General features: G+C 44.9%; 1 protein-coding gene across 1 annotated transcript in view; it reads right to left on the bottom strand.

Moving 5' to 3' along the window:
* LOC124712111 (roundabout homolog 2-like) overlaps positions 1–26,262 on the bottom strand; it is a 108,754-nt gene that overhangs the window by 5,477 nt on the left and 77,015 nt on the right. Inside the window, exons 13-17 of the mRNA XM_047242408.1 lie at positions 20,608–20,755; positions 17,478–17,605; positions 12,680–12,836; positions 11,296–11,420; positions 1,667–1,820 (exon numbers count right to left, since the gene is read on the bottom strand). Of these exons, the coding sequence (XP_047098364.1) occupies positions 1,667–1,820; positions 11,296–11,420; positions 12,680–12,836; positions 17,478–17,605; positions 20,608–20,755 (712 nt within the window). The remainder of the gene's footprint in view (positions 1–1,666; positions 1,821–11,295; positions 11,421–12,679; positions 12,837–17,477; positions 17,606–20,607; positions 20,756–26,262) is intronic.

Below are 26,262 nucleotides of genomic sequence, written 5' to 3'. Positions count from 1 at the left end.
AGCTTTCCCCTCAGAAAAACTTCTACAAGCGTCAAATTCGGGAAAAATGCCGGCTATGGTACAGCTCCTCTTTGTCGAAGCCGACGATTTGGAAACAATTCGTGAAGACATGCTGCAGTACTTCGTGCACCATGAGCTGGGCAGCCTTCATGTTGTTACCACACGTTCCTCTTAGTTGCAGAAAAATATCTTCCAGTCTCCGTGGAAGATGGTGAAGAGGTTGCGACACATGTGCGCATTCATGTTCCGCTCTAAAAAAAATGGTTCAAATGGCTCTGAGCACTATGGGACTTAACTTCTGAGGTCATCAGTCCCCTAGAACTCAGAACTGCTTAAACCTAACTAACCTAAGGACATCACACACATCCATGCCCGAGGCAGGATTCGAACCTGCGATCGTAGCGGTCACGCGGTTCCAGACTGTAGCGCCTAGAACCGCTCGGCCAATCCGGCCGGCCCAGTGTTCTGTCTATGGAACACAGGATTATGAGCTGATGACTCACTTTCCCACACCACAAATTTACACTTCATGGATGCTGACGTTATACCTGACAAGGCCAATGGGGATTTTCAACAGACCAATAGCGCACGTTTCGGCGGTTTACCGCGCCCTGGTTTATAAATGTCGCTTCAGCACTAATCAGGATACATGATAAATCTGGAGTATCCTGTCGCAATTCTCACGTACCGAAGTTAACACGACTCTCATAATCGTTTCCATGCAGCTCTTGATGGAGAGAGAGAGATGTGATACGGGTGTCGATGGGGAACATGTTGTGCACTTGCGTGACTCATTCCACTTTGTGAGATTGCGAGGAAGCTAATGTGCACATCGACTGCAACAGGAGCAAGAGCATTAATTTCCTCTTCTTCTGCCGGCCGGAGTGGCCCAGAGGTTCTAGGCACCGCGTGACCGCTACGGTTTTAGGTTAGAATCCTGCCTCGGGCATGGATATGTATGATGTCCTTAGGTTAGTTAGGTTTAAGTAGTTCTAAGTTCTAGGGGACTGATGACCTCAGATGTTAAGTCCCATAGTTCTCAGAGCCATTTGAACCATTTTGAACCTCCTCTTCTGTCGTCACTCTAGCAAGTCGCAATGCACTCAAGGAACAGACAAGCACGCCGTAAGCAAACGTAGCAACATCATACGCAGCGACTACGCGAGTTGAATGGCATAATCAAATGTAGGTTTGGAAACTTTTCTATGTACGATATCTCGAAATGATTCGCACTAGAATCCTGCAAAAAACACCTCTGACAGTCTAATTTACCATACTTCTACTTTGTTGGTGTTAACAGGCATTTTCCCATATAAAAAACGTCATTTATTCACACAAATACCCTTTCTAAGCATTATTACAATTTGTCCATTGGCTAACAATACCAGCCGCTGACTTATCAATCAATTCTCTGAAAACCGCAGATCGAAAACGCTTTCAATTTCCGCCATATTTGTGGGGCAAGTTGTAGGTGATTCACCCTGTGTATACGGACATACTATATGCTCCGATACATCAGCAGAAAATGATGACCGTGACACTCGTCGAAACATCTTGTGTTTTCAACAGTGTCACATGACTGGTTTTCGTCACCCACTGGGTTGTTTGAAGCAAGTAACTGACCAGGCGCCCGGAGAGAGTACTGGATTGTTGGAGACGGACTTACCTGTGGCGGGCTCGACGTCCTCCATGGGCGAGGGCGCCCCGGCGCAGCCGCTGCCGGAGTCGGAGCTGGCGGTGGGGGAGGCGGGTCGCTGATGGTGACAGCGCCGGGGGACGCGGCAGCGGCGGCGGCAGCGGTGCCGGCACGCACCGCCCTCCTGCGCACACCACGCACGTATATTGACTACGGGTACAAGCAAGGCTGGCTTAAAGCGCAATCGTCACAAGGCACCGCTGTGAGCGCCAAGCTGACAAGGCGACCGCGCAGGCATTCTTCATCAACAATTTCGTTCAGATTGATGGTACCGTGAGTTTGCGAAATCTCTCGGCAACGGCGAGCCTCGCGGCGTAAATAAAGTTGGCAGCACACTCAAATCTCGACTGCACGTGTTCCGTTGACCTGCAGTGGTAGGGTGGGGTTGGCAGTGTTGCGCGTGTGCGTAGCAGCTGTCAGTTGTGTTATCGTCTACAGGGTGTTTCCGCAAGAGCGCGCAAAAATGTAATAGGACATAGAGAATTTTCCACTGAACAATTTGAGGTAGGCAATCGGGGGTCAGAGAAGCCAGCTTAAGGAGATATGGAAGTATGTCTAGCATTGATGTTTCCCGGCTGATTTACATCCAACATGCGTACAAGTTTACACATACGATGCTGTTTGTTTACATGTACATTTTTCATTTCCTGCAAAGAAACGAGGAGGACGAGCCTGATTACTAGTAAGTGTTTCCTGGTCACTGGATTTGAAGGGGAGGTCCATTGCATGACCTGCGACATCACCTACCCTGTAGGTCCTTCGTTATTTCCTATGGGATTGGTTCAAATGGCTCTGAGCACTATGGGACTTAACAGCTAAGGTCATCAGTCCCCTAGAACTTAGAACTACTTAAACCTAACTAACCTAAGGACATCACACACATCCATGCCCGAGGCAGGATTCGGGCCTGCGACCGTAGCTGTCGCGCGGTTCCAGACTGAAGCGCCCAGAACCGCTCGGCCACTCCGGCCGGCCTATGGAATTGCTAAAGTCACTTGTTAATGAGATCACATTAGATAAGGAGATGGAATTAGTTGCCAGAATTGCAGCTGCCTTTGATGTGATTCGAACAACGCCAGGAATATTAGTAAGGGTGTGTCAGAAACTTGTTCGCCAATGTCACACTTGCATTGAGGTTTAGGTCGTCAGTTTTAGCACGTTTTATAAGAAACAGAACAGACGCTATGTTCATTGTATCAGTGATGGTATTTGCAGTTAACTATACGTAATATAAATAAAAAATTACTCAGTACTGTGATTTTATTCCTATTGTCTCTTTAAGCTCGCTTCTCCGAAGACAGGTTCGCTAACTCAAATGATTCAGTGGAGCATTCTCTATGTCCTGTTAAATTTTTTCACAACCTTACGAAAACACCACGTGTAGTCCGTTCAAAATTACTTGATAGTTGACGTCCGTCACTTGGCGCTGCAGTGTTGCCACATCGGCTATCGCTCGGTTAAAGGCGACACGAAAATACGGTGAATCAGCTCACAAGTGTTGAAATGCTGTTCGCGTAACATGGAGCGATGTTGGAACGCGCTAATATGAGGTACCTATGTCGGGAAAGCGAGACACTTTTTCCACGGATGATTTTAAATGATCCATGACTGAACTGCGGAAGACAACGGGTTTTGTAACGCTGAATTTACACTCGTATCCTAACCTAACCGCAGCCTCTAGATGTGCAGTGTATCCGAGAAAACGGCGATCAGCAACATGTGTCTGAACTATTAATCATGCTCGCTTTACTGACGGCGATTGAAGCTGACCTGTGCGAGCAAATTCAAGACGGAAATAATTCTGTTTCGGAGCTAAAATCGAACTGCAACATCTTGCATTTGGTTCGTCAGTTGACGCTATACTGACCGATGAGCAGTCCTGGTTTGAACTTGGGTTGAGTTGGCTTGCTTTAGTGGAAGAGACCAAACAGCGAGGTCATCGGTCTCATCGGATTAGGGAAGGATGGGGAGGAAGTCGGCCGTGCCCTCTCAAAGGAACCATCCTGGCATTTGCCTGGAGCGATGTAGGGAAATCACGGCATACCTATATCAGGATGGTCGGACGCGGGATTGAACCGTCGTCCTCCCGAATGCGAGTCCAGTGTGCTAACCACTGCGCCACCTCGCTCGGTGGTTTGAAGTCATTGAGAGGCTATGGGAGACACGGGCAGATTCCGAAAAATAGAAAAAAATTGAAAATAGTAGTAATCAGAATCGTTTTGATAAAGGTGTAAAAATAAAATTATCAGCCGACCGGATTTGAAACCACGACTTATTGAATCTCAGCCGGTAGCTGAATGTTCAGCGTGACGGATTGTCAGTCCTCTGAGCCCGGATTCGATTCCCGGCTGGGTCGGGCATTTTTCTCTGCCCAGGGACTGGGTGTTGTGCTGTCCTCATCATCATCCTATCACCCTCATCGACTGCAGGTCGGCGAACGGCGAGGGGGGGGGGGGAGGCTGGGCTAGCCATACGATTAAATAAATACCTATAGAACCAGCTGCAACGATCATTTGCTGCCTTCAAAAAGTTCAGTTTCACGACATGTCGTATGAAGTTTACCTACTGCAAGCCAATCTCTGTGACAATGCTGAGTATTTGAAGCCGAATCGCATCTTGGGCAACAGAATCTAGTGGTCTTTGGCTAGTGGTGAGTACGAAATGTGCATTATTTCGATGCCATCGTTTTGTGTGTGTTGTTTTGGATATGTGTACGATGTGTGATGAATTGCGAAATAAAAGGGCCGGACCCAGGATTCACGATCCAAACACAGGACAAAGGCAGACCGGGAACTGGAAGTGAACTCACCGTTTGTTGTGGCAGTTTGGCAAAGGCGAACAGTTCGGCGGCGACGTTGAGTGTTCGTGTTTAGAGGAAGACACCTCCAACATGTGGGGTGTCAACTATCAAGTAATTTTAATCAAACTATAGTTCTTGTGTAGAATGAGTGTAGTGAGAATGCTTACTATTGCAGAGAGAGCTTTTTTAGGAGAATAGGTTTTCCGTGGAGGAGGAGACTTCACGAACCGTGTGAGGCGGAAATTTAGATTGCGTTTCCCTGCTTTGAGGTGTCCACATCGTGACATTGTAGTTCATTTAATTCGCAAATTCAAGACAACAGGTCCAGTTCATGGTGCACCACGAACTGGTCCGCCGACAATTTTAACAGAACGAAAGCTTAACGATATTTCAGACGTCATGTTGCGGAGTCCAGCAACTGAGGAGATTATCGCAAGAAGCCGAGGTCTCTCGTACGACAGCGCAAAAGTACATAACAAAAAAACTGGCGATGTATCCGTACAAAATTACTGCTGTGTAACAATAACATGGTAGAGACCATGAGAAACGAATACCGTATTATGAATGGTTTCAGGTATTTGTTAACCGACATGGAGTTGATGTTTTAGATGAAACGTTTTTCACTGATGAGGCTTCGCTTCACAAATCTGGCTGCATTAATTCCAAAGATTCTCGAATTTGGTGATTAGAAAATTTAAAAGCCTTAAGACAAATGACATTGCACGCAGAGAAAATCGGACTGCGGGTTGCTATGATGCGAGCACGAATTATAGGACCGATCTTTTTTGATACTATCGTCACTTCCGATGTCTATTGTTCCCAGATAATTTATCCATTTGTTACCCTTCTGAATCAAAATGAGGTCCGTGATTCTTTTCCCAACAACAAAACGCTACTGCTCCAACAGCACACCAGTTCCTACGACTTTTAGATAAAATCTCTGAAGACAGGGTAATTACAAATGGTCTCTAGCCCCGACGTCACTGGATCTGTTTGCGCCCTACTATTTCCTTTGGCGAGCGGCTAAACCATTTGTGTATCAAAGTAACCCAAAGACAATAGATGGCCGAGCGAGGTGGCGCAGTGATTAACACACTGGACTCACTTCAGGCAAATTTCGGGATGGTTCCTTTGAACGGGCACGGTCAGTTTCCTTCCCCATCCTTCTCTAATCCGAGCTTGCGCTTCGTCTCTAAGGACGTCGTTGTCAATGGGACGTTAAACACTAGTCTCCTCCTCGTCCATAATAGATGAACTGAAGACAACGATAATTGCTTATGAGCATAGGATTACACAAGAAACATTGGTAAACGTGTTGAACTATGCCTTCGAGAAAGAGCAAAAGATTTCGAGCACGTACTGTAATAATGTTGAATCCCATCTTCCACCATAACTGCAGCCACTAGCAGTGGATCCCGGCCCCTAGCGTATACGGCGACATGAATGTGCTGCCAACCTTAAGCAACCCGCAAGCCGAGACAGAAAGATCTCGACGCTGCGGAGAGACTTTCCGGACGCACTGTACATGCAGGGCTGAGTCAGAAATGAAAATTACAGAAGTGGGAGATCCTGATGGTCAAGCTTTTAGAAAAATAAAACAGCATTTCTGGCACGAGTCGGGTGAGTCACTGGCTATTTATGTAACCGTATTTTCCAGCCTGCAGTTGGTGCAGCGGAAAAAGAGTACAGAAATGTCAGCCGAGGATCGTGAAGTAAAATCCATATACTGAAATTTTCGTTTTTATTTTATAAATTTTTAATTTACTAACACTGCAAATAAACCGATAAAATGCTCAGTACATTATACTGGTATACATGTGATAGCATGCGTAGCTAGTATGCTCCAAAACGCCAGTGCATAGAAACGGAAGTTTCAGATGGTCATACCTAGGGTTCTACTGGTCATAAAACGGTAGGGACATAAAAGTGTTTTGATAGTCTTCGGGCTAGGGACCATTTGTATACCCAATAGAAAGCTCGTCTCAATGTCACTATCCTATAGTACAGGATCAAAGTATGAATATTACACACTTCCTCCTGCTTAGGCAAATGGAGCAAATGGGTTGGTTATTCTTGCATTTGATGTTGTCTACGATGGGTCCGGTCGGACCTCTTGAGGCACGATTAGTTCATGGGCGGTTCCTCGGAAAATCCGCAAAAAAATAGTTATGTATTATATTTTCGCCGTCGCCACGGGACCAAAATCCAGCTTAGGATTCCAAAACAGGTCTACACAGCAAATGGCTTTAACTCCTACGATATTTTCCTTGAAGATTTTCTTCATATCTTTACTCTTTCCCGAGATACTGAGATTAAAAGCTGCACTACTTGCAGAAGTAAAATACGCACGTAAAATCCAATGTGAGGCGAAAACTTTATATATAAGGTGACATAACACGGAGAATTATGACGTAATATGTTGTAGAATTGAAGCTCAACCAACATTGTTTTGCACGTGGAATCCAGTATGTGTAAAATTACTTTTGTGTTATTTCACTTTCACATAACTATCTAATTTTTACTGACCAATACATTTCTTTTCATATGAGTTACATGCCCGTCTGCAGTAAGAAAAACAAGAGGACTAGCGGAAAAGTGCTCCTTTCCAAGCACAAAAATGGGAACATGTTCCTGTTTATTTAAAACACTCCGACTGAGAAGTGGGGTACCATTTGCCTCATTATACCTTCCTCAGAACCTTTAAAAAATTTCCCAAAAATTTCGGCGTGTGAACGTATTCGCGCTTTTTATGTTGAGAGAGAAATAGACTGTGGTAGTGTCAAAGAGCCCGAAAATTAGCAAAGTACTGGAAGATATTAGACAGTGGTTTTGTTAAAGAAAAAGCGAAGGAGAAAGTGGCAGGATGAGAGAAAGAGAGGAATACGGTGGCATTGGAACGTAACTGACAGTGACAGAACAGTGCTAGGAAAAAAAAAGATAAATGAAGGAGGCAGTACAACGGGGAAGGGGGGCAGGGGAGGTAGGAGTAAAGAGAATGAGAAAGTGGAAATCGGTAACAGCCAGTGATAATGAGACAATGAGCGTATGGCAATGACAACGAGGAAGACAGCGATAGTGACAGTGAGAAGAGGCAGCAGCTGTAGGAAGGAAGGAATGAGATAGTAGCAGTAAGAGAGGGCAACAGGAAGACAGTGTCACTGAGAGAAGACTGTAATAGGACAGAGAGAAAGGGAGTGTGGCTGTAACACAGCTGACAATGATAGAGAGAGACACAGAGAGAGAATGACAATGAGGAAGGCTGAAGGGGCTAGTGAGAATGGGCAACTGGGAGTGGATGGGTATAAGCGACTTGGGGCGAAGGAGTACTGCGTGTGAGCGAGATGCATTTACGGGAACTTGTTGAAGTTAGGAATGAGCTGCATGTAAGAAACGCGCGAATATACTCATTTATGTACCCAGCGATGGTGTATGCGAGTACGAAGTTAACCTGGCGTCCGACAATGCCTCATGTGTTTTCCCCTTTTCTTGTCTGGTTGAGTGCTTTCCGTTAACATTGCGGCAGATGAAACAGAAAGGTTACGAAGATTGTTTGTCGTGCCGTCAATGGTTATGTCACTGAAAAAAGAATACAGGCACACTTAGGGCAAGGACGGAGTAGTAAAATTAGTTTCATCCTTTTCAAGGAACCATCCCCATATTGGCCTTAATCGATTTTGGGACATCATGGTAAACATAAGTCTGAGAGACCAGCGGGACCTGAACCTTGTTTCTCCCGAATGCATACTGAGTATACTGATTAATAACGCCGTTGAGTCAGTATCTGAAACGGAATTCATCTGTTATAGTGTAAGTTTAGCATCGCCTATCAAATCTTTTAAACGGTTCTTCGTTTCTGGAGGTTACTGGTGGATCCACAATTACAAATCGTCTGACGCAATTTGTTGATTCCTGTAGTGACAGTCGAAGCACTGCTAACAAACAGGTTTTCGTAGACATTTTCCGTCAGCATTCAACAGTCTTGGTGCGTATATAACAAAAATCCTTCCCAAAACCAATTCTCTATGTGAGATGTGTCGTATTAATTCTATCGATGTGTGAACCAACCTCACCTATTAATATACCTTAAATCACCGACTGTTCAGTGCCATATCGAGCGCTTTCCCTATGTTTCATCTGTCGTTCCTAATTACAAGACGTCGTTCCCTTGGACCGTTTTCGAGGGGAGTTCGGCTGCTTTTAGTTCACCTGCCCATTGCTTAATTGTTGAAAATGAAGAAGCAGGCTCTTCACAAACCTTCGATAGCTTTAGATAATACACTCGTTGATGGTATACCGTCCAAAACAGAGAATATTACGATGGCACCGTCTCCTAGTTCATTCATTTGAACGGAAAAGATAAAACTCCGCTTCTCTTACAAGCTTACACATGTCTTACGTTCTGTGCGACATGACAGAAACAGAATATATGTGATGTCGACACCATTTCTCTTACAGATCCAAATCCGTATACCTCAACCCCAGCACACAAAGCAGCCTTAAACGCATTAATAGCTGTAAAAGAAGTTCTTACGTGACATTAACTGCATGACTGGTGCCTTTCATGTGAAGCCAGGTATGAAGAGACTTCCTGCCACGAAGTTTGTATTAATTGCGGTACACAGTAAAGAGATACCGGCGGGTTTCTCGTATCTACATTGCTCTATGTATGCCTCTGTGCGTGGCCTAATCTCTTTATTCTTCATCTTACGGACCTTGTACCAGATGTTTACACGACTGAGTCTTAATTATACTCTCACTCAAATATTTGTTCTCTGAAGTTTCCTCACAAAGTTCTCCGAAAAGAGCATTTCCTTTCAAGGACCTCCGTGTAACTTCCCTGAGCAGCTCCGTAATCTTTCAGTTAAGTGTGAAACAATCAATAACCACCCTAGTAGCAACGTTATAAATTTTATCTACCTCTTCTGTCAGTTCGTCCTGACGAACATCGAAAATACTCGAACTAATATTGTACGAAATATCACTTGAAAGTGCTCTCTCCTTTACCACTACAATCAAAAGAAATTTAAGTTGTCGATTAACTGTCCTTAGCCATCTTTCTGTGCTCGTTGCAGGTCATACATCGATTTTGTATCATTACAGTTAGTTAACTATGTAATACAGATAAATAAGTCCGCCAAATTATCATCAGCACAGTACTCAAAAGGCCCGAAATTTCCCTTCTACTTAAGCGCATTCTCTCATACTTACGGACATTTACTCAAACAAGGACCCAGGTGTAGCAATTTGTAGGGATATGAAATGAAACGATCACATCGGTAAAGCAGGTGGCAGACTGCGGTTCGTTGGTAGATTACCAGGGAAGTGCAATGAGCACCCAAAGGAAAATTCGTACAAAACATCAGATCTATCCATCCTAGAATATTGCTCAAGTTTGTGGGACCCGTACCAAATAGGACTAGCCGCTGGTATTAAACGGATACAAAGAAGGGCGGTACGAATTGTCGAAGGTTCGTCTAAGACGAAGATGCTGAAAGAAGTGAACTGGCTGACGCGTGAAGAAAAGCGGAACCTATCCCGTGAAAACGCACTTAAAAAGTTTCTAGAACCAGCTGTATGAATGAAAATCGGAATATATTACAACCCCTCCTCCCTCCGTATTGCTTGCACAGGGATAGCGAAGACAGGATTAGACTAATTACAGCACGCAAAGAGGCATTTAAACAATTTTTCCCGTACTCCAAACGTGAATGGGAAGGCAGAAATCTCTAATAACTGGTACAACGAGACGTATCCTCTGCCTTGCGTTTACAGTGGTTCGCAGAGTTCAGGTGCACTTGTAGATGTAATCATTTATTTAAAAAAAAAAAAAAAAAAGGAGTTTTCGTCACATATTCCAGTTGCTGGATTTCACCTGGATTTCACTGAACGTAACTTCTTGTAATCGTTCACAAATTAAGGAGTTCCGGACGTCGATTTATACCAGATTCTTTCCTCCTTGGTTCATATAAATAAATAAGTAAAGTAAATGACCAAACGAGATGTCAGAACAATGTCACTGTCCCATTAGAACTGTGTATTTTCCGAGAATTTAAGTACAAGTAAGTTCCGTATTTGAATAACTCTAGGCGAATGAAGAACGATTTGGAACTAAATCTGCTTGTTAACGAATAGAAGTTTGTTGTAAGTGTACATAACAGTTTGTTGTAAGTACGGATAAATACGAGCTAATACGCTTGCGTAGGTGAGATGATATCGAAGCTTATGGGTACATCGTCGGTGGTACTCTGCTATACTCATTTACGTTTATTAAATAATTATCTATGCGTATTGTTAAAAATTCTATGTATCAAGTGCGACAAACGCGAAAGGAACAGTATGAAGGGCTAATCGGCTACCGGTACTTAGTTTCATTTTTATTATTTTGGAAAAGTGGAGCGCATCTGTAAATAATATTATTTGCAAGACTAAGTATTTCGACTATTCTTGTGTAATGTTGGAGTATTTACGATCCTCATCAGGACGGTATTTCCGATACTTGTCTGTATTTGAGAAATCACACTAAATTCTCGTATCTCTGTTGACAGTCGACTTCTGTCTATCGCACTGCGTACGAAAGAGCTTTTTCCCTGACTGCGTGTCTACAACGTCATCTACCACGATTCCCGCCTTTTTCTAGGGTGCGTTGTTCTGAGATTAAAAACAAAAGTAGTCATCGGGAATTAGGAACACCAACCAGATGTTTCTACAGAAATCAGCTACCGGGTTAGAGACACAGTGGCTCAGGTTTCTCGACAAGTTGCTTACGTCAGAATTACACACAGTGCGGGTGCCGGTTTACCTGCCGCGGGAAGTTCCTGGGCTCGGTGTAGAGGCAGCCCACGTCGCCAGAGGAACAGCAGGACTCGCTGCCGCACCTCCCCCCTGCGGGGGCGTGGTCACACTCCCGCTGTTCCAGGCTGCCACCTGCGTACATAGAAACGATGGCGGTAACACCTGGGAGGTCAGGTTGTAACAGCCTATGTAGCAAAGCGCCACGGTTCTATTGCTCATAGAAATCGTCAACACAGTTATTAACAATATCAACTGTTCCTCAGGAGATGTTTGCATTCGTGTCAGATGCGAGAGATAACAAATTAATGAAAGGATACCAGTTCAGGGTTCTACCAGACAAGTGCACAAACTCAGTCCTGTGGTCTACTCCTCTTGAATACCACTAAGGCGACCTCCGAGCTTAGCGTTCCTCATTCGACGAATAGAACGCCATCAGCTGTGTCGGAGGTTATGAGCACTTCTGTCGAAAGCCATTTCTATGGAACCCGGGGCTTTTGCTACGATAAGTGGATTCTTGCAGCTAGTCTGTGTGCTGGCGAAGCCAACGAATGTGAAATAAAAAAACCGGGTTGTGGTGACAGCCTGAGCTGTACCTTATCCAGAGAAAAACAATCCCTGTCCTTTCCTTTTGTGTTATCCCGCCATGTGTTTGTGTACACTTGTGTATTTGTGTTCTTTCTGTCTTTATGTGATTATCTGATAAGAGTTATGTTGTAGAATTTTTCTAATAATATTTTATTTTCTTTGTAAAGATGTTTCGACATTATTTATTCTTTCCAGAAGATTTTCACTCTGCAGCGGAGTGTGCGCTGATATGAAACTTCCTGGCAGATTAAAACTGTGTGCCGGACCGACTCGAACTCGGGACCTTTGCCTTTCGCGGGCAAGTTCTCTACCATCTGAGCTACTGAAGCACGACTCACGCCCGGTCCTCACAGCTTTTCTTCTGCCAGTATCTCGTCTCCTAGCTTCCAAATTTTACGGAAGCTCTCCTGCGAACCTTGCAGAACTAGCACTCCTGAAAGAAAGGATACTGCGAAGACATGGCTTAGCCACAGCCTGGGGGATGTTTCCAGAATGAGATTTTCACTCTGCAGTGGGGTGTACGCTGATATCAAACTTCCTGGCAGATTAAAACTGTGTGCCCGACCGAGACTCGAACTCGAGTTGTCAGAATTATCAGTGAATCCCATCACTGAAAATTAACATTTATTCCAAATTGAGAGAACGCGTCTATTTAGCTTCCATCTAAAGCGTAACAGCCCTCCAGTGACCAGTGGCGGGCTTCGTATCTGATCATTATCCAATTAATACAGAACATTTAGAACGTATACTTAGTGTTAAGTCCTTAAAGGTACGATCAGAGATCCAAATACTTGAGTCGGCCCTACCTTGCGGGTTGTGCCTGCAGCAGCGCTGCGACCTGTGGTAGAAGGAATGCCTGTGGCAGTGGTGCCTCTTGTGCTGCGGGTGACACTGGCTGTACTTGTGTTCGCCGCCATTTCCGAAAGCCGTGACCGACTCACAGGCCGCTAGGAAACCTGGAAACTGCAAAGAAACATCTATTTATATGCCGTATTTGTCTTCAGGCAGGAAGCATACATATGATCTAAATAAGAGGTTTTAGTACAGAAAAAAAAAAAATTAAATGAACTGCCGAACAAGACATGTGACGCACCCAGACGACACAATTCTCTGTGTGTGGCAGAACGTCCACTGGGGTGCATTAATTCGGTTCGTATTTAGTACTGTTATCAGGCCTGGTAGGGTATAAAGGTGACGTAAACAGCGTGAGATGTTGAGTGACCACAGAAGGCCACGAAGATGCCGTGTACTCGTCTGAGACAGCGTTATCAGCACCTGACTGTTTGAAAGGGACCACTTTGAGGGTCCCAATTTGGTGTCTTGGGCGAATCTCGCAATGCTCAGATTTTTGGGGAATTCGGGAGTGACAGTGGATTGATGCTGGACTGCATCCTGTAAAATTTTGGAAATTTATGGTAAGGTCTTATGAGACCAAAGTGCTGTGGCATAGTAACTTCTTCACAACCGCGCCTGCTATTCACGAACAAGCAATGGACACCTTGCGACATTCTGTGTAATCTCGCATTGTTGGCCGGAGACTGGCAGCAGCCGGACTAGAGAAACACCGCCCCACGTGTAGGCTGCCGTTAACACCACAACACAAACCGTCGAGTTTGGAGAGGCGTCGTGACCGGGAAGCATGAACTGCTTATGATGGCGTCGCATTGTGCTGAAGAATCACTGTTCTGCATTACCGCGGATGACCATGGACGGCCGTCCGGTGTGGCCGAGCGGTTAAAGGTGCTTCAGTCTGGAACCGCGTGACCGCTACGGTCGCAGGTTCGAATCCTGCCTCGGGCATGGATGTTTGTGATGTCCTTAGGTTAGTTAGGATTAAGTAGTTCTAAGTTCTAGGGGACTGATGACCTCAGAAGTTAGGTCCCTTAGTGTTCAGAGCCATCTGAGGCGTGTTTAATCTGAACGTATTAGGTTACACAACTATTTATTGTTCTAGAATTAATAAGGGTCTTTTCAGGGTTACTGAGGCATTATTCGTTACGTTATTAGTATCTATTCTCCTTCGCTTTCTACTAGTGCCTGATCCCGATGATTTTATTTCATTAATTTTTAATGTTTTTCCATATAGGTTGCCTTTAAGTATGTTTCATGCGATGTCATGCCTCCTTGACGGATGCTTTTTGGAAGACAGTTTCTGACCCTTTAACATGAGTTACATTATGTTTCCTCGTGAATATCACACAACTGATTTGTCAGGAGAAAAAGTGAGCCCATTTTTGAACTCCTATGCGACCAACATTTCACATGCGTGGGTAAGCCATAGGCGTGTCATCCAAAAGCATGAGGAGCGAGCGTATATACAGACGTCGTCCGCATACTGTAGAACTTCGACGGTGGGGCTGAACAAAGTCTCTAGGTCGGCAACGTAAAGAGCAAATAGAAAGCGACTCAGTATCGCGCCTTTCGGGCGCCCGTAAAGCGATTGGTGGGGTCCATGCAATACATTGCCCTGATCGCGAATATATTCGGTAAGGCAACCTAGAAAATTATGTATAATCCGTGAAATCACCACCGGGAGATGCGGCAGTTGCAATTTTCTGATAAGTTCTGGTATTAGTATGAGCACCAAAATCTGTCTTCCAGTCATTTAGAACGTTTCCATCCCTCCAGATGTCATTAAAGATGTTCACAAGAACACGTTCTGCATCGTCAGACAAATTGTGAACCATGTAGTAGTGGAAGTGGTCACAACCGGACGATGTACCTGATGAGGACGTTAGGGCCCTGTGGAGTTCGTCGAGAGAGAATGGTGTGGATAAACCGCCTCGTATATCGGCAGCGGCACCTGTCTCCACGAGATCGATGGGTTCCGGCATGACAGTTGAAGGTGCGACAATGGCGGCAAACTCCAGATATGCATTCGCTTGGCAGGTACCGATTTCCGTTTGAGCGAGTTCACCATCGACCAAATACGTCAAACAGGAGAGTGCTCAGATAGTTATTACCAGAACTTCTTCCAGAGTTTTTTCTTGCGGGTCTGGAGAAAGCGCACAGTGGACTATTGCATCCGTTTGTTCTCTCATGTGGTATGCTGTTTAAGACGACTGCAAGCCAGTCTCCGATACGCCACCAGACGCGAACATTCTGGGTCCCCCAGTGGACTAGAATGCGATGCTGCATACATTGATATAATTCGTAACCAAAACGCACCCTGCTTGCGGGGACGCCACGGTGTGGGAATTACGATAGTTGGGCATCCATTGATGCGTCATACCGTGACCAATCTGCCTGCATAACGTTCCATTTACGAGATGGCCTATAGGCTGTTATGGGCGTTGTAGTGAAAGTCAATATAAGAAAAGCGTAGTGGTTAGACAGCACAGGATAGAGAAGAGTAGTCCATGTAAAAAACAAAGAAAGAAACGCCGAACACAGAATCAAATCGATGGCTGAACTCCTCTTCCCAGGTAAGGGAAGTAAAGTAGGGAATCTATCATTGAGGAGGATAAGATTGAACTCGTCGAGAATCTCGAAGGATCCTGTCACCCAGTCTATCTTTATAGACACAGTCCCAAAGCCTATTGTGAGCGTTAAAATAGACACAAAATAGGAATGGAAGTTCCAACTGCCGAACCGGTGCATACCATTTTTCAAGGGGAATATACCACCTTGATAGGCTGCAAAGAGCCACGATAATTAGGGAACTGAGTGCAGCAAAGAAGCTGGCCGCTATCGCTTGAAAGCTATTTACATTCTCGTGGGATATCTGTACTGAGGTGCGATACAGTCCATTATTAATGAAGACACCTCTTCGACCATCTTCTCTGTCTTGGCGATAAATTTTGTATCCTCGAAAGCAGACAACAGAAATCGGTTGAAACCACGTCCCTTAGATGGCAGCCACTGCTCCCTTCCGTGTCCAAAGTGCATGCGGAAGGACACCTTTACTGGCGATCGTCGATCGTGCATTCCATTGGAGGACCCTAAAGCCCGTCACAGCTCCTAGGCGTAATTAGGGTCATTAATACTCCATAGGGTAATACATACTTTCGATTTTTCCTTCGTTTTCTACTAATGCCTGATCCCGGTGATTTTATTTCATTAATTTTTAATATTTTTCCATACAGATTGCCTTTTAGCAAGCTTTATGCGGTATCTGGCCTTCTTAACGGATGCTTTTTGGCAGACAATTTGTGATTATTTAATGAGAGTTACATTACGTTTCTCTGTATAATTTTGTGCTTTCGGATTTTGAAGCTTATTTTACTTTTATAGTTGCCCAGAATAATACCACGCCGGACTGATTGTTGGCCCCTGTATTTTAGGATAACCTGCTGATGCCCTGACCGGGCGAAATGCGTCGTTCTTAAGTTAATAAAAACATTCTGCAACCTGCTATTATTTTAAATAGCAGATTAATTATTGAGTTTGTTATAAAAGACAAATTAATATAATTCTTAATTCCTCTATTATTTTATCATTATTATGAGTATTACTATTATTATTGACAATTATTAATTCTTTAATAATTGAAATTATTATTACTGTGATTGTTGCATAAAATTTCTTATGCGTTATTCTTTGTCAGATGTAAAAGAGAGCGTTACGGCTCTAATCTGTTCAGACTAAATAAGCACTTTTGCACTACTTTCGATACGGCCACGGTATCCATTTTTGAAAACTATTGTTTAATACGATATTAGAGTTATAGCAATAAATCAGTTTATCAGCAGTCATTCGTTGATGAGTTCCTCGTAGCACTTACTTATTAACTTGAGCCTCAGGTGCGACGTTTCGAAACAAACGTAGCCTTAGGCATTAACTGCCTTGCCGCAGTGGTAACACCGGTTCCCGTCAGATCACCGAAGTTAGGCGCTGTCGGGCTGGGCTAGCACTTGCATGGGTGACCATCAGGTTTTCCGAGCGCTGTTGGCAAGCGGGGTGCACTCAGCCCTTGTGAGACAAACTGAGGAGCTCCGATCTCGGAAACTGACGTACGGCCGGGAGAGCGGTGTGCTGACCGCATGCCCCTCCATATCCGCATCCAGTGACGCCTCTGGGCTGAGGATGACAGGGCGGCCGTTCGGTACCGTTGGACCTTCCAAGGCCTATTTGAACGGAGTTCAGGCTTTAACACTGTCGTAACATTGATATGACTGCACTTGTGCATATGACGTATCGGGGAGGCCAATGGTTTCAGATACTACCATTATTAGGATTGAAATAAATGGCGGTAGCTCCGTCATAAGTTGTATAAAGAAGTATGTTCTTTATTTCTTGATGGCCACTACTTTCGAGCACCTACGTTCATTTTCAAACCAAACGTATCGCAAGTGTGACGATACAGGCTAATGCCTATGTATAAAAAGTGCCCCTGCAGTTACGATCAAAGCGGATATATGGCCGACTTAACAACAGTAAATAGGATTGTTTCTAGGTTCATTGTCCTCTGTTCGCTCATTTTGATTATACCTATAATAATTATCCACCGTGTATAAACTTGAAGGAGCACAATCCATTTGATTGTTTCCATCATAATCAAATATCAGAAAATATTTAGAATGATATTTGAATTTGTGCTGCACACACACTGTTCGTTGCTCACTAGTTACCAGGAGCCCAGATAGAGAGCGTACGTCAACTTACCGAGGGGTGATGATCCGGCACCATTGTGTATCTGACTGGGTCGTTGTACACGGAGCACACGCTGGCGTATCCGTCTTCACACAGAGAGCTCCTTCTGTCAGATGGCACTGGCCGTATGTTGAAGTCGGCTGAAAGACAGACGAAAGCCTTCACACTACATTCAACACAAAAATCACGTGTCTCACTACTAAAAAGTTTATTCGCAAGAGAAACTGCAGTTCTGACACGATAAGTGAAAGGTTCAATACATAATGTAATAAAATGTAATTTATAGTTGTGCGAGTAGCATTGCAGAAAAATATTTACTGTTATGTTTAACTTTTTTTGGAGCTGGATTTGACGTTCTCAATAACTACTGACTCGTTAGAGATACTGTAATCACATTTTCACTTAGGGAAATGGTGGCCAGAGACTCATGAAAGAAAGACCAACATGTTTCCGCAAATTTAATGATCACCGAGGTGGCGGCATGAACGTAGTTTTATATTAATGGAACTATGGTACTTTTCCCGCCGTAATAGCTGGTGTGTATGAAACTAATTCCAATGTGTAGCTATTTTGTAGGTCTGACAAGAATCCACGGAATAAATACGGATTGAGTTTGCGGATTTTTGTATTGTTGCTGAGGCAGTTTGCAAGGCACAATCTTAACGGAAACTAGTGCCGCCTAAGTTATAGTACCTGATGCAGAGATACTGAAACGTATTTGCTGGACTGTATTCGAGGACTGATTATGAAAAGCAGGGACTCATAATACACAGAGTAGTCCCTCATCTCGTATAGGAAAACAGCAAGAGAAAATATTTTTTGTGGATATATGTGATGTACAACACTACTGGCCATTAGAATTCCTACACCACGAAGATGACGTGCTACAGACGCGAAATTTAACCGACAGGAAGAAGAGGCTGTGGTATGCAAATGATTAGCTTTTCAGAGCATTCACGCAAGGGTGACGCCGGTGGTGACACCTACAACGTGCCGACATGAGAAAAGTTTCCAACCGATTTCTCATACACAAACAGCAGTTCACCGGCGTCACCTGGTGAAACGTGGTTGTGATGCCTCGTGTAAGGAGGAGAAACGCGTACCCTCACGTTTCCGACATTGATAAAGATAGGATTGTAGCCTATCACGATTGCAGTTTATCGTATCGCGACACTGCTGCTCGCGTTGGTCGAGATCCACTGACTGTTAACAGAATATGGAATCGGTGGGTTCAGGAGAGTAATACGGAACGCCGTGCTGGATCCCAACGGCCTCGTATCACTATCAGTCGAGATGACAGGCATCTTATCCGCATGGCTGTAACGGATCGTGCAGGCACGTCTCGATTCCTGAGTCAACAGATGTGGACCTTTGCAAGACAACAACCATCTGCACGAACAGTTCGACGACGTTTGCAGCAGCATGGATTATCAGCTCGGAGACCATGGCTGCGGTTACCCTTGACGCTGCATCACAGACAAGAGCGCCTGCGGTTGTGTACTCAACGTCGAACCTGGGTGCACGAATGGCAAAACGTCATTTTTTCGGATGAATCCAGGTTCTGTTTAGAGCATCATGATGGTCACATCCGTGTTTGGCGACATCGCGGTGAACGCACTTTCGAAGCGTGTATTCGTCACCGCCATACTGGCGTATCACCCGGCGTGATGGTATGGGGTGCCATTGGTTACACGTCTCGGTCACCTCTTATTCGCACTGACGGCACTTTGAACAGTGGACGTTACATCTGAAATGTGTTACGACCCGTGGCTCTACCCTTCATTCGATCCCTGCGGAACCCTACATTTCAGCAGGATAATGCACAACCGCATGTTGCAGGTCCTGTACTGGCCTTTCTGGATACAGAAAATGTTCGACTGCTGCCCTGGCCAGCACGTTCTCCAGATCTCTCAACAATTGAAAACGTCTGGTCAATGGTGGCCGAGCATCACAATACGCCAGTTACTACTCTTGATGAACTGTGGTATCGTGTTGAAGTTGCATGGGCAGCTGTACCTGTACACGCCATCCAAGCACTGTTTGACTCAATGCCAAGGCGTATAAAGGCCATTATTACGGCCAGAGGTGGTTGTTCTACGTACTGATTTCTCAGGATCTGTGCACCCAAATTGCGTGAAAATGTAATCACATGTAAGTTCTAGTATAATATATTTGTCCAATGAGTACCCGTTTATCATCTGCATTTCTTCTTGGTGTCGCAATTTTAATGGCCAGTAGTGTAATTATATTAACCATACAGCTGATGACACACCAATGTCATTTTACGACTTTACGTTGCGATATCGTCATTCTCCCGATAGAATGCAGGTTGTTCGCAGATGATGCTGTAATTTACGGTCTAGTAAGGTCATCTGAAGACCAGTATCAGTTGCAAAGCGATTTAGAAAAGATTGCTGTGTGGTGTGGCAGTTAGCAGTTGACGCTAAATAACGAAAAGTGTGAGGTGATCCACATGAGTGCGAAAAGAAATCCGCTGGAATTCGATTACTCGATAAATAGTACAATTCTCAAGGCTGTCAATTCAACTAAGTACCTGGGTGTTAAAATTACGAACCACTTCAGTTGGAAAGACCACATTGATAATATTGTGGGGAAGGCGAGCCAAAGGTTGCGTTTCATTGGCAGGACACTTGGAAGTTGCATCCATTGTTAGAATATTGCTGCGCGGTGTGGGATCCTTACCAGGTGGGGTTGACGGAGGACATCGAAAGGGTGCAAAAAAGGGCAGCTCGTTTTGTATTATTACGTAATAGGGGAGAGAGTGTGGCAGATATGGTACGCGAGTTGGGATGGAAGTCATTAAAGCAAAGACGTTTTTCGTCGCGGCGAGATCTATTTACGAAATTTCAGTCACCAACTTTCTCTTCCGAATGCGAAAATATTTTGTTGAGCCCAGCTTACATAGGTAGGAATGATCATCAAAATAAAATAAGTGAAATCAGAGCACGAACAGAAAGGTTTAGCTGTTCGTTTTTCCCGCGCGCTGTTCGGGAGTGGAATGGTAGGGAGATAGTATGATTGTGGTTCTACGAACCCTCTGCCAAGCACTTAAATGTGAATTGCAGAGTAATCATGTAGATGTAGATGTAGATGAAGACAGCAGTGCAAAGCAGTTTCGTACCTGTATCAACACGTGGCAGATGAGTGAGAGGCGTCTCCTCCCTGGAGCACGAGTTGTGCCCGCTCAGAAGCGGAGTGTTCGCATTGCACTCTTCGGCTCCGTTGACGTTGCTCATCTTGCCTTCATTGGACACTCTGCGGCACTGCGGCTGTTGGCAGAAAAAGGACGGTACTGTTAGCAGTGACCGAAACGCTGTTCAATCTGGACGTATTATGTTGCACAACTCTTTACTGTTCTCGAATTAATGAGGGGATAGACGGTCTTTTCAGAGTTACTGACAGATTATTCGTTACGTTTTTAGTATCTATGAAGTAAGTTAGTGAAATGTTTACTGTCTAGCCATTCGTTATAGCAAGTTTTCTGAATTAAGTGATACGTTGATAGAGAGTTCCGCAAACGGTAAATTAATCTATTAACTTTTACTGTACGCATTGTCAGTCGCTGTAGTCAATATGCGGCTAGATGTTGCCTAGCAACAGTCACGTTTAAGTGCCAGAGAACGCTAGCATGCGTAGTTATTTCAGGTGTGGTTTTTCCTTTAGTAAGAGAGGTAAGTGGTGTATTACAACTCTTTGCAACTTAAGAGTTATATCCGTTCACAGTAACGGAACATTAACAAGGTCCGAGTATGTGTCTATTATAAAATCCACAGATTATTGCTGAATTCATTAATATTGTTTTAACTTCTCGAATTAGATAGGTCTTTGACTACAACAGTAAATTAAAGAAAAGTGTAAGTATTGCTCTCATTGCTATGGAGTTGTTTGAAGGACTTATCATTGCGCGGCTGGTATTCCTCCTATGAACTACTCGATGAGCCAAAACATAACCTTCTCTATAACAGCATGTTGGTCCACCTTTGGAACGCAGCACAGTAAGAATCCTACATAGCACAGATACGACAGATCCTTGGCAGGTTTTCAGAGGTTGGTGGCATCAAATGTCTACGCACAGATCACGCAAACCTCATAAAATTCGGGGTGAGCTAGCGCCCGGTGGCACCCTAGATGTGTTCCACGGAATTCAGAAAATTTGGTCGCAAGACAGCAACGTCAGTTCACTGTCATGTTCCTGAAACCGATGCAGCACCATTCTGGTCGTCTGACATGGGAAGTTTTTTTTTTTTTTTCTTTTTTTTGCTAAAGTATGTCACTAAATACGGGAAGACGTCAAGGAATAATTTTTGCGCCGGCCGCGGTGGCCGAGCGGTTCTAGGGGCTATAGTCTGGAACCGTCCGAGCGCTACGGTCGCAGTTTCGAATCCTGCCTCGGGCATGGATGCGTGTGATGTCCTTAGGTTAGTTATGTTTAAGAAGTTCTAAGTTCTAGGGGACTGATGACCTCAGAAGTTAAGTCACATAGTGCTCAGAGCCATTTGAACCATTTTTTGAATAATGTTTGCGCATTCCACAGCTGTCATGGTGCCATTGATTACTACCACAGGTTCCATGGTCGCCAAAGTGAAAGTCACCCGTAGCGTAATACCATCACCACCGGCCCGCGTCCGCCATCTGAGCAGGCAACACGTTTCCATTGATCCATGATCCAGTCTTGATGATCCAGTCCTCACTGCAATCGTAAATGACAATGTCGTTGGGTCAACTTGTGAATGCTTACGGGAAGTCTACTCCGGAGCCCAATATTCAGCAACGTCGGTACGCTCCGATAGGCGCCCACCTGCACCAGCGCTGTTCTCTGACATCATCTCCTCCACTGATCTCTACCTATCCTAATTCGCACAGTGGGAAAGGGGCCCCCCTCCGCTTTCTGTGATGAGGCGTGGATGCCGAACACGCTGTCGCCTGAATGTGGTTTTGCTGTGCTTCAACCAATTTGAGTAGATGCCCATGACTGTAATAAGCGAACAGACGACCCGCTTCGTCGTTTCCGAGATGCTCGTTTCCCATAAGCCACGCCATAACAATCTGCCCTTGTGAAAGTTGCTCATATCATGGGAATCCCCATTTGCGGCCTGTGTTGTTGCTAGAATGATTCTCCGTTTGCCTTCTTCAGAAATAGTGTCCATCTGTTGAGCTGTTTGGTGCTGTGTTACACAAAGATACTGCCTACTAGGTCTGATGATGCGTGCTGTATTTGAACATGCTGAATGTGTCTTCACTTGGGCCACATTTTACTGGATAATATCTAATCTGTTGTGGACCACTACCTGTCCAGTAGGTCCACAAGCCACTTGCAGCAGCCTATGTCTTCTTTAGGCTGACCTAATTGTCTTATGAGAGCATTGGGTGAGTGTCGCAACTTAGTACATAAATGTTCTGTGTTCTCCTTCACCCTCTTGATCCCTTGTTTTTCCCCTGCAACTTTGTGAATATAGAAACATGGAAAATAATGGGGACATGTTATATGCAATGGAACGCTTTATTCTGGAGGCGATGAATGTTATCAGTATCCATTTCCCCATACCGGACACTCATAGCCTGTGATTGAGTGTATCATCGCTAGGAAGATCATCAGTATGCGGTGCTCTGAGAGGGGAGATTTTAAATAGAGGTAAAAAGGCTCCCAGGATGACAAAAGTTTTCTTCTATGTGTCTTCGACCTGATGTTTCCACGCGAGCTGTCGATCAGGAGTGATCCTTCTTTATTTTACCCTATTTCCGTCCACGGTATGCGGGTGGGAGAATGATGTCTCCTGTTGGTCTGGGCCGCCGCTTTGATAACAGACCAGCTTCGCTATTGCCAGCGTCAAACCTATTACGTCAGTTTGATGCCCATTCAGTGACTCTGCAGGTCCAGTAGTCCGCGTCGTATCACATATGATCGTTTGTGTCTGCACATCAAGGCAGTACCGTTTGCATCGATTACTTTGATAGCATCGAGTGACTGCTGTGTAGGCAAGACAAAACCCACCACCGACCCTTGAAGCACCGCAGCAAGTAAATTTCTGCACTGTGAAATGGCGTCCCCCACTCCAACAATGAAGGAGCGACCTTCTAGATAGGTTATGAGTTGTTACAGGAAGCTCGGTAATAGTTTGTAAATCAGACCCTGATGCCAGGCGCTGCCAGTGGCACAGGACACATCTAGGAGGATCATGGCACATTGTTTCCTGTAATTAAATGCTACGTTTGTTTCTTCCACCAGACATAGAAGGTGGAGAGGCGAGGTGTGTCATGCTAGGAACCCGATCTGCTCCTAGAACAACACTGCTACGGTCGTTATTGAACTGCGCTAGCAATACGCTCTCGGAGACCTTGCCCAGCTCGGAGGGGAGCCTGATAGTCTCGTAGCTGGTAGGATCTGCTCAATTTTTCCCCGGTTTTGGGATAGCTATTACGACTTTCTTACGAGATGAGGGATACTTCTTATGAGTCAGGAGGCTGTTAAAGATCCGCTCTCTAGAGGCAATTCTTGGGCATCTAGGCCCTGATTTGATCATTCCTATGTGGCAGCCGTTTGAAAGTTTGCTGTGACGGCCTCTATCTCCAGATCTTCTTCCGGTTCAGTGGACTTATATACTTGGAGTCGTTCGTTCACCAGTTGAATGTGGGCGTCTTTGACGGACTCCGTCATGGGTTCAAAGTTGTTTTCAGATAGATCAGCTGTAGCGTTTGCTTTGCCCAGTGGAGTGTAGGTCTGACCAGCAGCAGTTGTTAACGGTGGCATCTTGGGCTGTCTCTTCGTAATGAAGTGGGCTACGTCCCAAGCAGTGGCATCAGGTTGAAGTGCGGCTATCTTTTCCACCCATCTACAAAGTCGGTGCCCAATTAAAGCTGTCCTAATTTGCCGCTGAAGGGGATTTTAACTGCGTGCTGTCTTGTAAGGCTCCACTCCTTGATCGGTCAGTTCCTCTTCCCGCTGGATGGCTGGGTTCCGTGCTCATGGAGTGTAAGGCGTCACTGCTACAGTATTGGACGTAGATATAGAATTGCATTATTCATACTGGTGCCAGCTTCGAGTACATAATCACCGATTTTGGTTTACACCTGTCGTTGGTATTCATCCGAGTTGGCTTTTAGCTGTGTTAAGATGCCTATTTATAGTGGTGAACATTCCCTCTGTGATCAGGTGAAAGCACGTGTAAGACCTCCACAGAAATGAATCCAGGAATTTACTTGACGATACAGACATCGAATACGTACGGCCGGTTTCCATTGGCTAGATAGCTGAGGAGTTCTTCAAGTCGACATACTTACACAAAGTAGTGTTCTGCTGCTCTGAGTAAGGTGTGGGCAGTGCGAGTGATTGTCCAGTATTGCCACACCGTGGCATTAAGGTCCCTGACGATAATGTACTTCCCTCTAGTTTCGATGAGGTTAGTTGCATGCCCTTTTATGCAACGAGGATGATGGCTTGTCTGGTCTTCAATGCAAATGAAGTGGTTTCTTCGTCGTGTAGCGCTGGCTTCAGTGCAGTATAGTGGCAGAGTCGGTTCCTGACCTAGACAGTAGTTCAACTTCCAGCTGTAGGGCGTCGGTGCGAGAGTACGCACAATTGGGACCGTTGGTTCGCAATGCAGGTTTTAATAAGTTTCAGCCACCACGCAAACGTCAAAGATCAGGTCTTTCATGAATTGCGTGAACAACAGCAGGTGGTCGTATGTGCCGTTGGCATTCCAAGTCGAAAACCTGATGACTTCAGTTAGCTTATTTCTAGGTATATCCAGCTGGTTGATTCCGCTGGTTATCATCAACATGATTCTGTTGGCTTCTTGTACCGTCGTGGCTGTGACTGATGGCAGCGTGGCAACGGTTTCTTTATTTCAGTAAGAGTTTATGAAGTGCATGTACTAGTCCAGTAACCTCTGATATGCTCTGCCGTGGTCTGTGGCACGACGTGGGACTGTTGTCTTCAAGTTTGCTCCTGGATGAGTCTCAGTGCTGCATGAGTGGCAGCGGCTGCATCCTTGCCAACTTTACGGACTAGCTGATCACACCTATCCATGTAGAGCATTGCATCATAAGTATGGGGGTTGGAACTGCTGTTTTTTGCGTGGTTGGCGTTGTGGTGCAAAGATTATTTTAGGCTGCTGGTAGTTGCGGATGCTGTATTTTTCGCGGCGTCCTTGGGCTTTAGTGAAGAGGACTAGTCTGTCAGCGTCTAACGTTTTTGTACCTGATGTGGCCTCTGTAAATGGATGGATGTTTGCCTTCTATTGCAACATAGCACCGGAGATGCCGAATTTAGTGGACATTGTCCTCTCGGTGCCATTGGACAATGACGCGCCAGATATTCTTGGCAGATTTAGCATTGAACTGGGCCTCTGCTAGATCGTAATTTTTCATGAGTGACAACTTTTCTTCAGTGACAACTAGGTTGTAAGATCCCTACTTGTGGAAAATGTTTCTCTGCTTCTCTGTATCCGGAAGGCTTCGGCGAGACTTTCTGTGAGCGTGGAATCTTGAGCCACTCGACAACTGTGGTGGAGTATCCCATTTCTTACACATCTGATTTTACATCGTCGTGAGGGATAGTCGTGGGGAACATTTTAATGGCAGCACTCATCCATTCTGCTTTCACAGTCGGGAACGTGTTACACGGAATCCTTTCAGCTACGATCATACCTATCCCTTCAGCTACGATAATATCTATTATTTTGGCATCATCAGCAGTCCTCGTAATCATAAACTTTAATTTGTCTCCGCCAACTTGTTTGGCGGCGAAATATCTACCGCAGTACATCTTTAGGTAAGT

The sequence above is a fragment of the Schistocerca piceifrons genome, chromosome 8 (genome assembly GCF_021461385.2).
Source record: "Schistocerca piceifrons isolate TAMUIC-IGC-003096 chromosome 8, iqSchPice1.1, whole genome shotgun sequence".
NCBI lineage: Eukaryota > Metazoa > Arthropoda > Insecta > Orthoptera > Acrididae > Schistocerca > Schistocerca piceifrons.
This window is presented reverse-complemented; position numbering and strand designations above follow the sequence as displayed.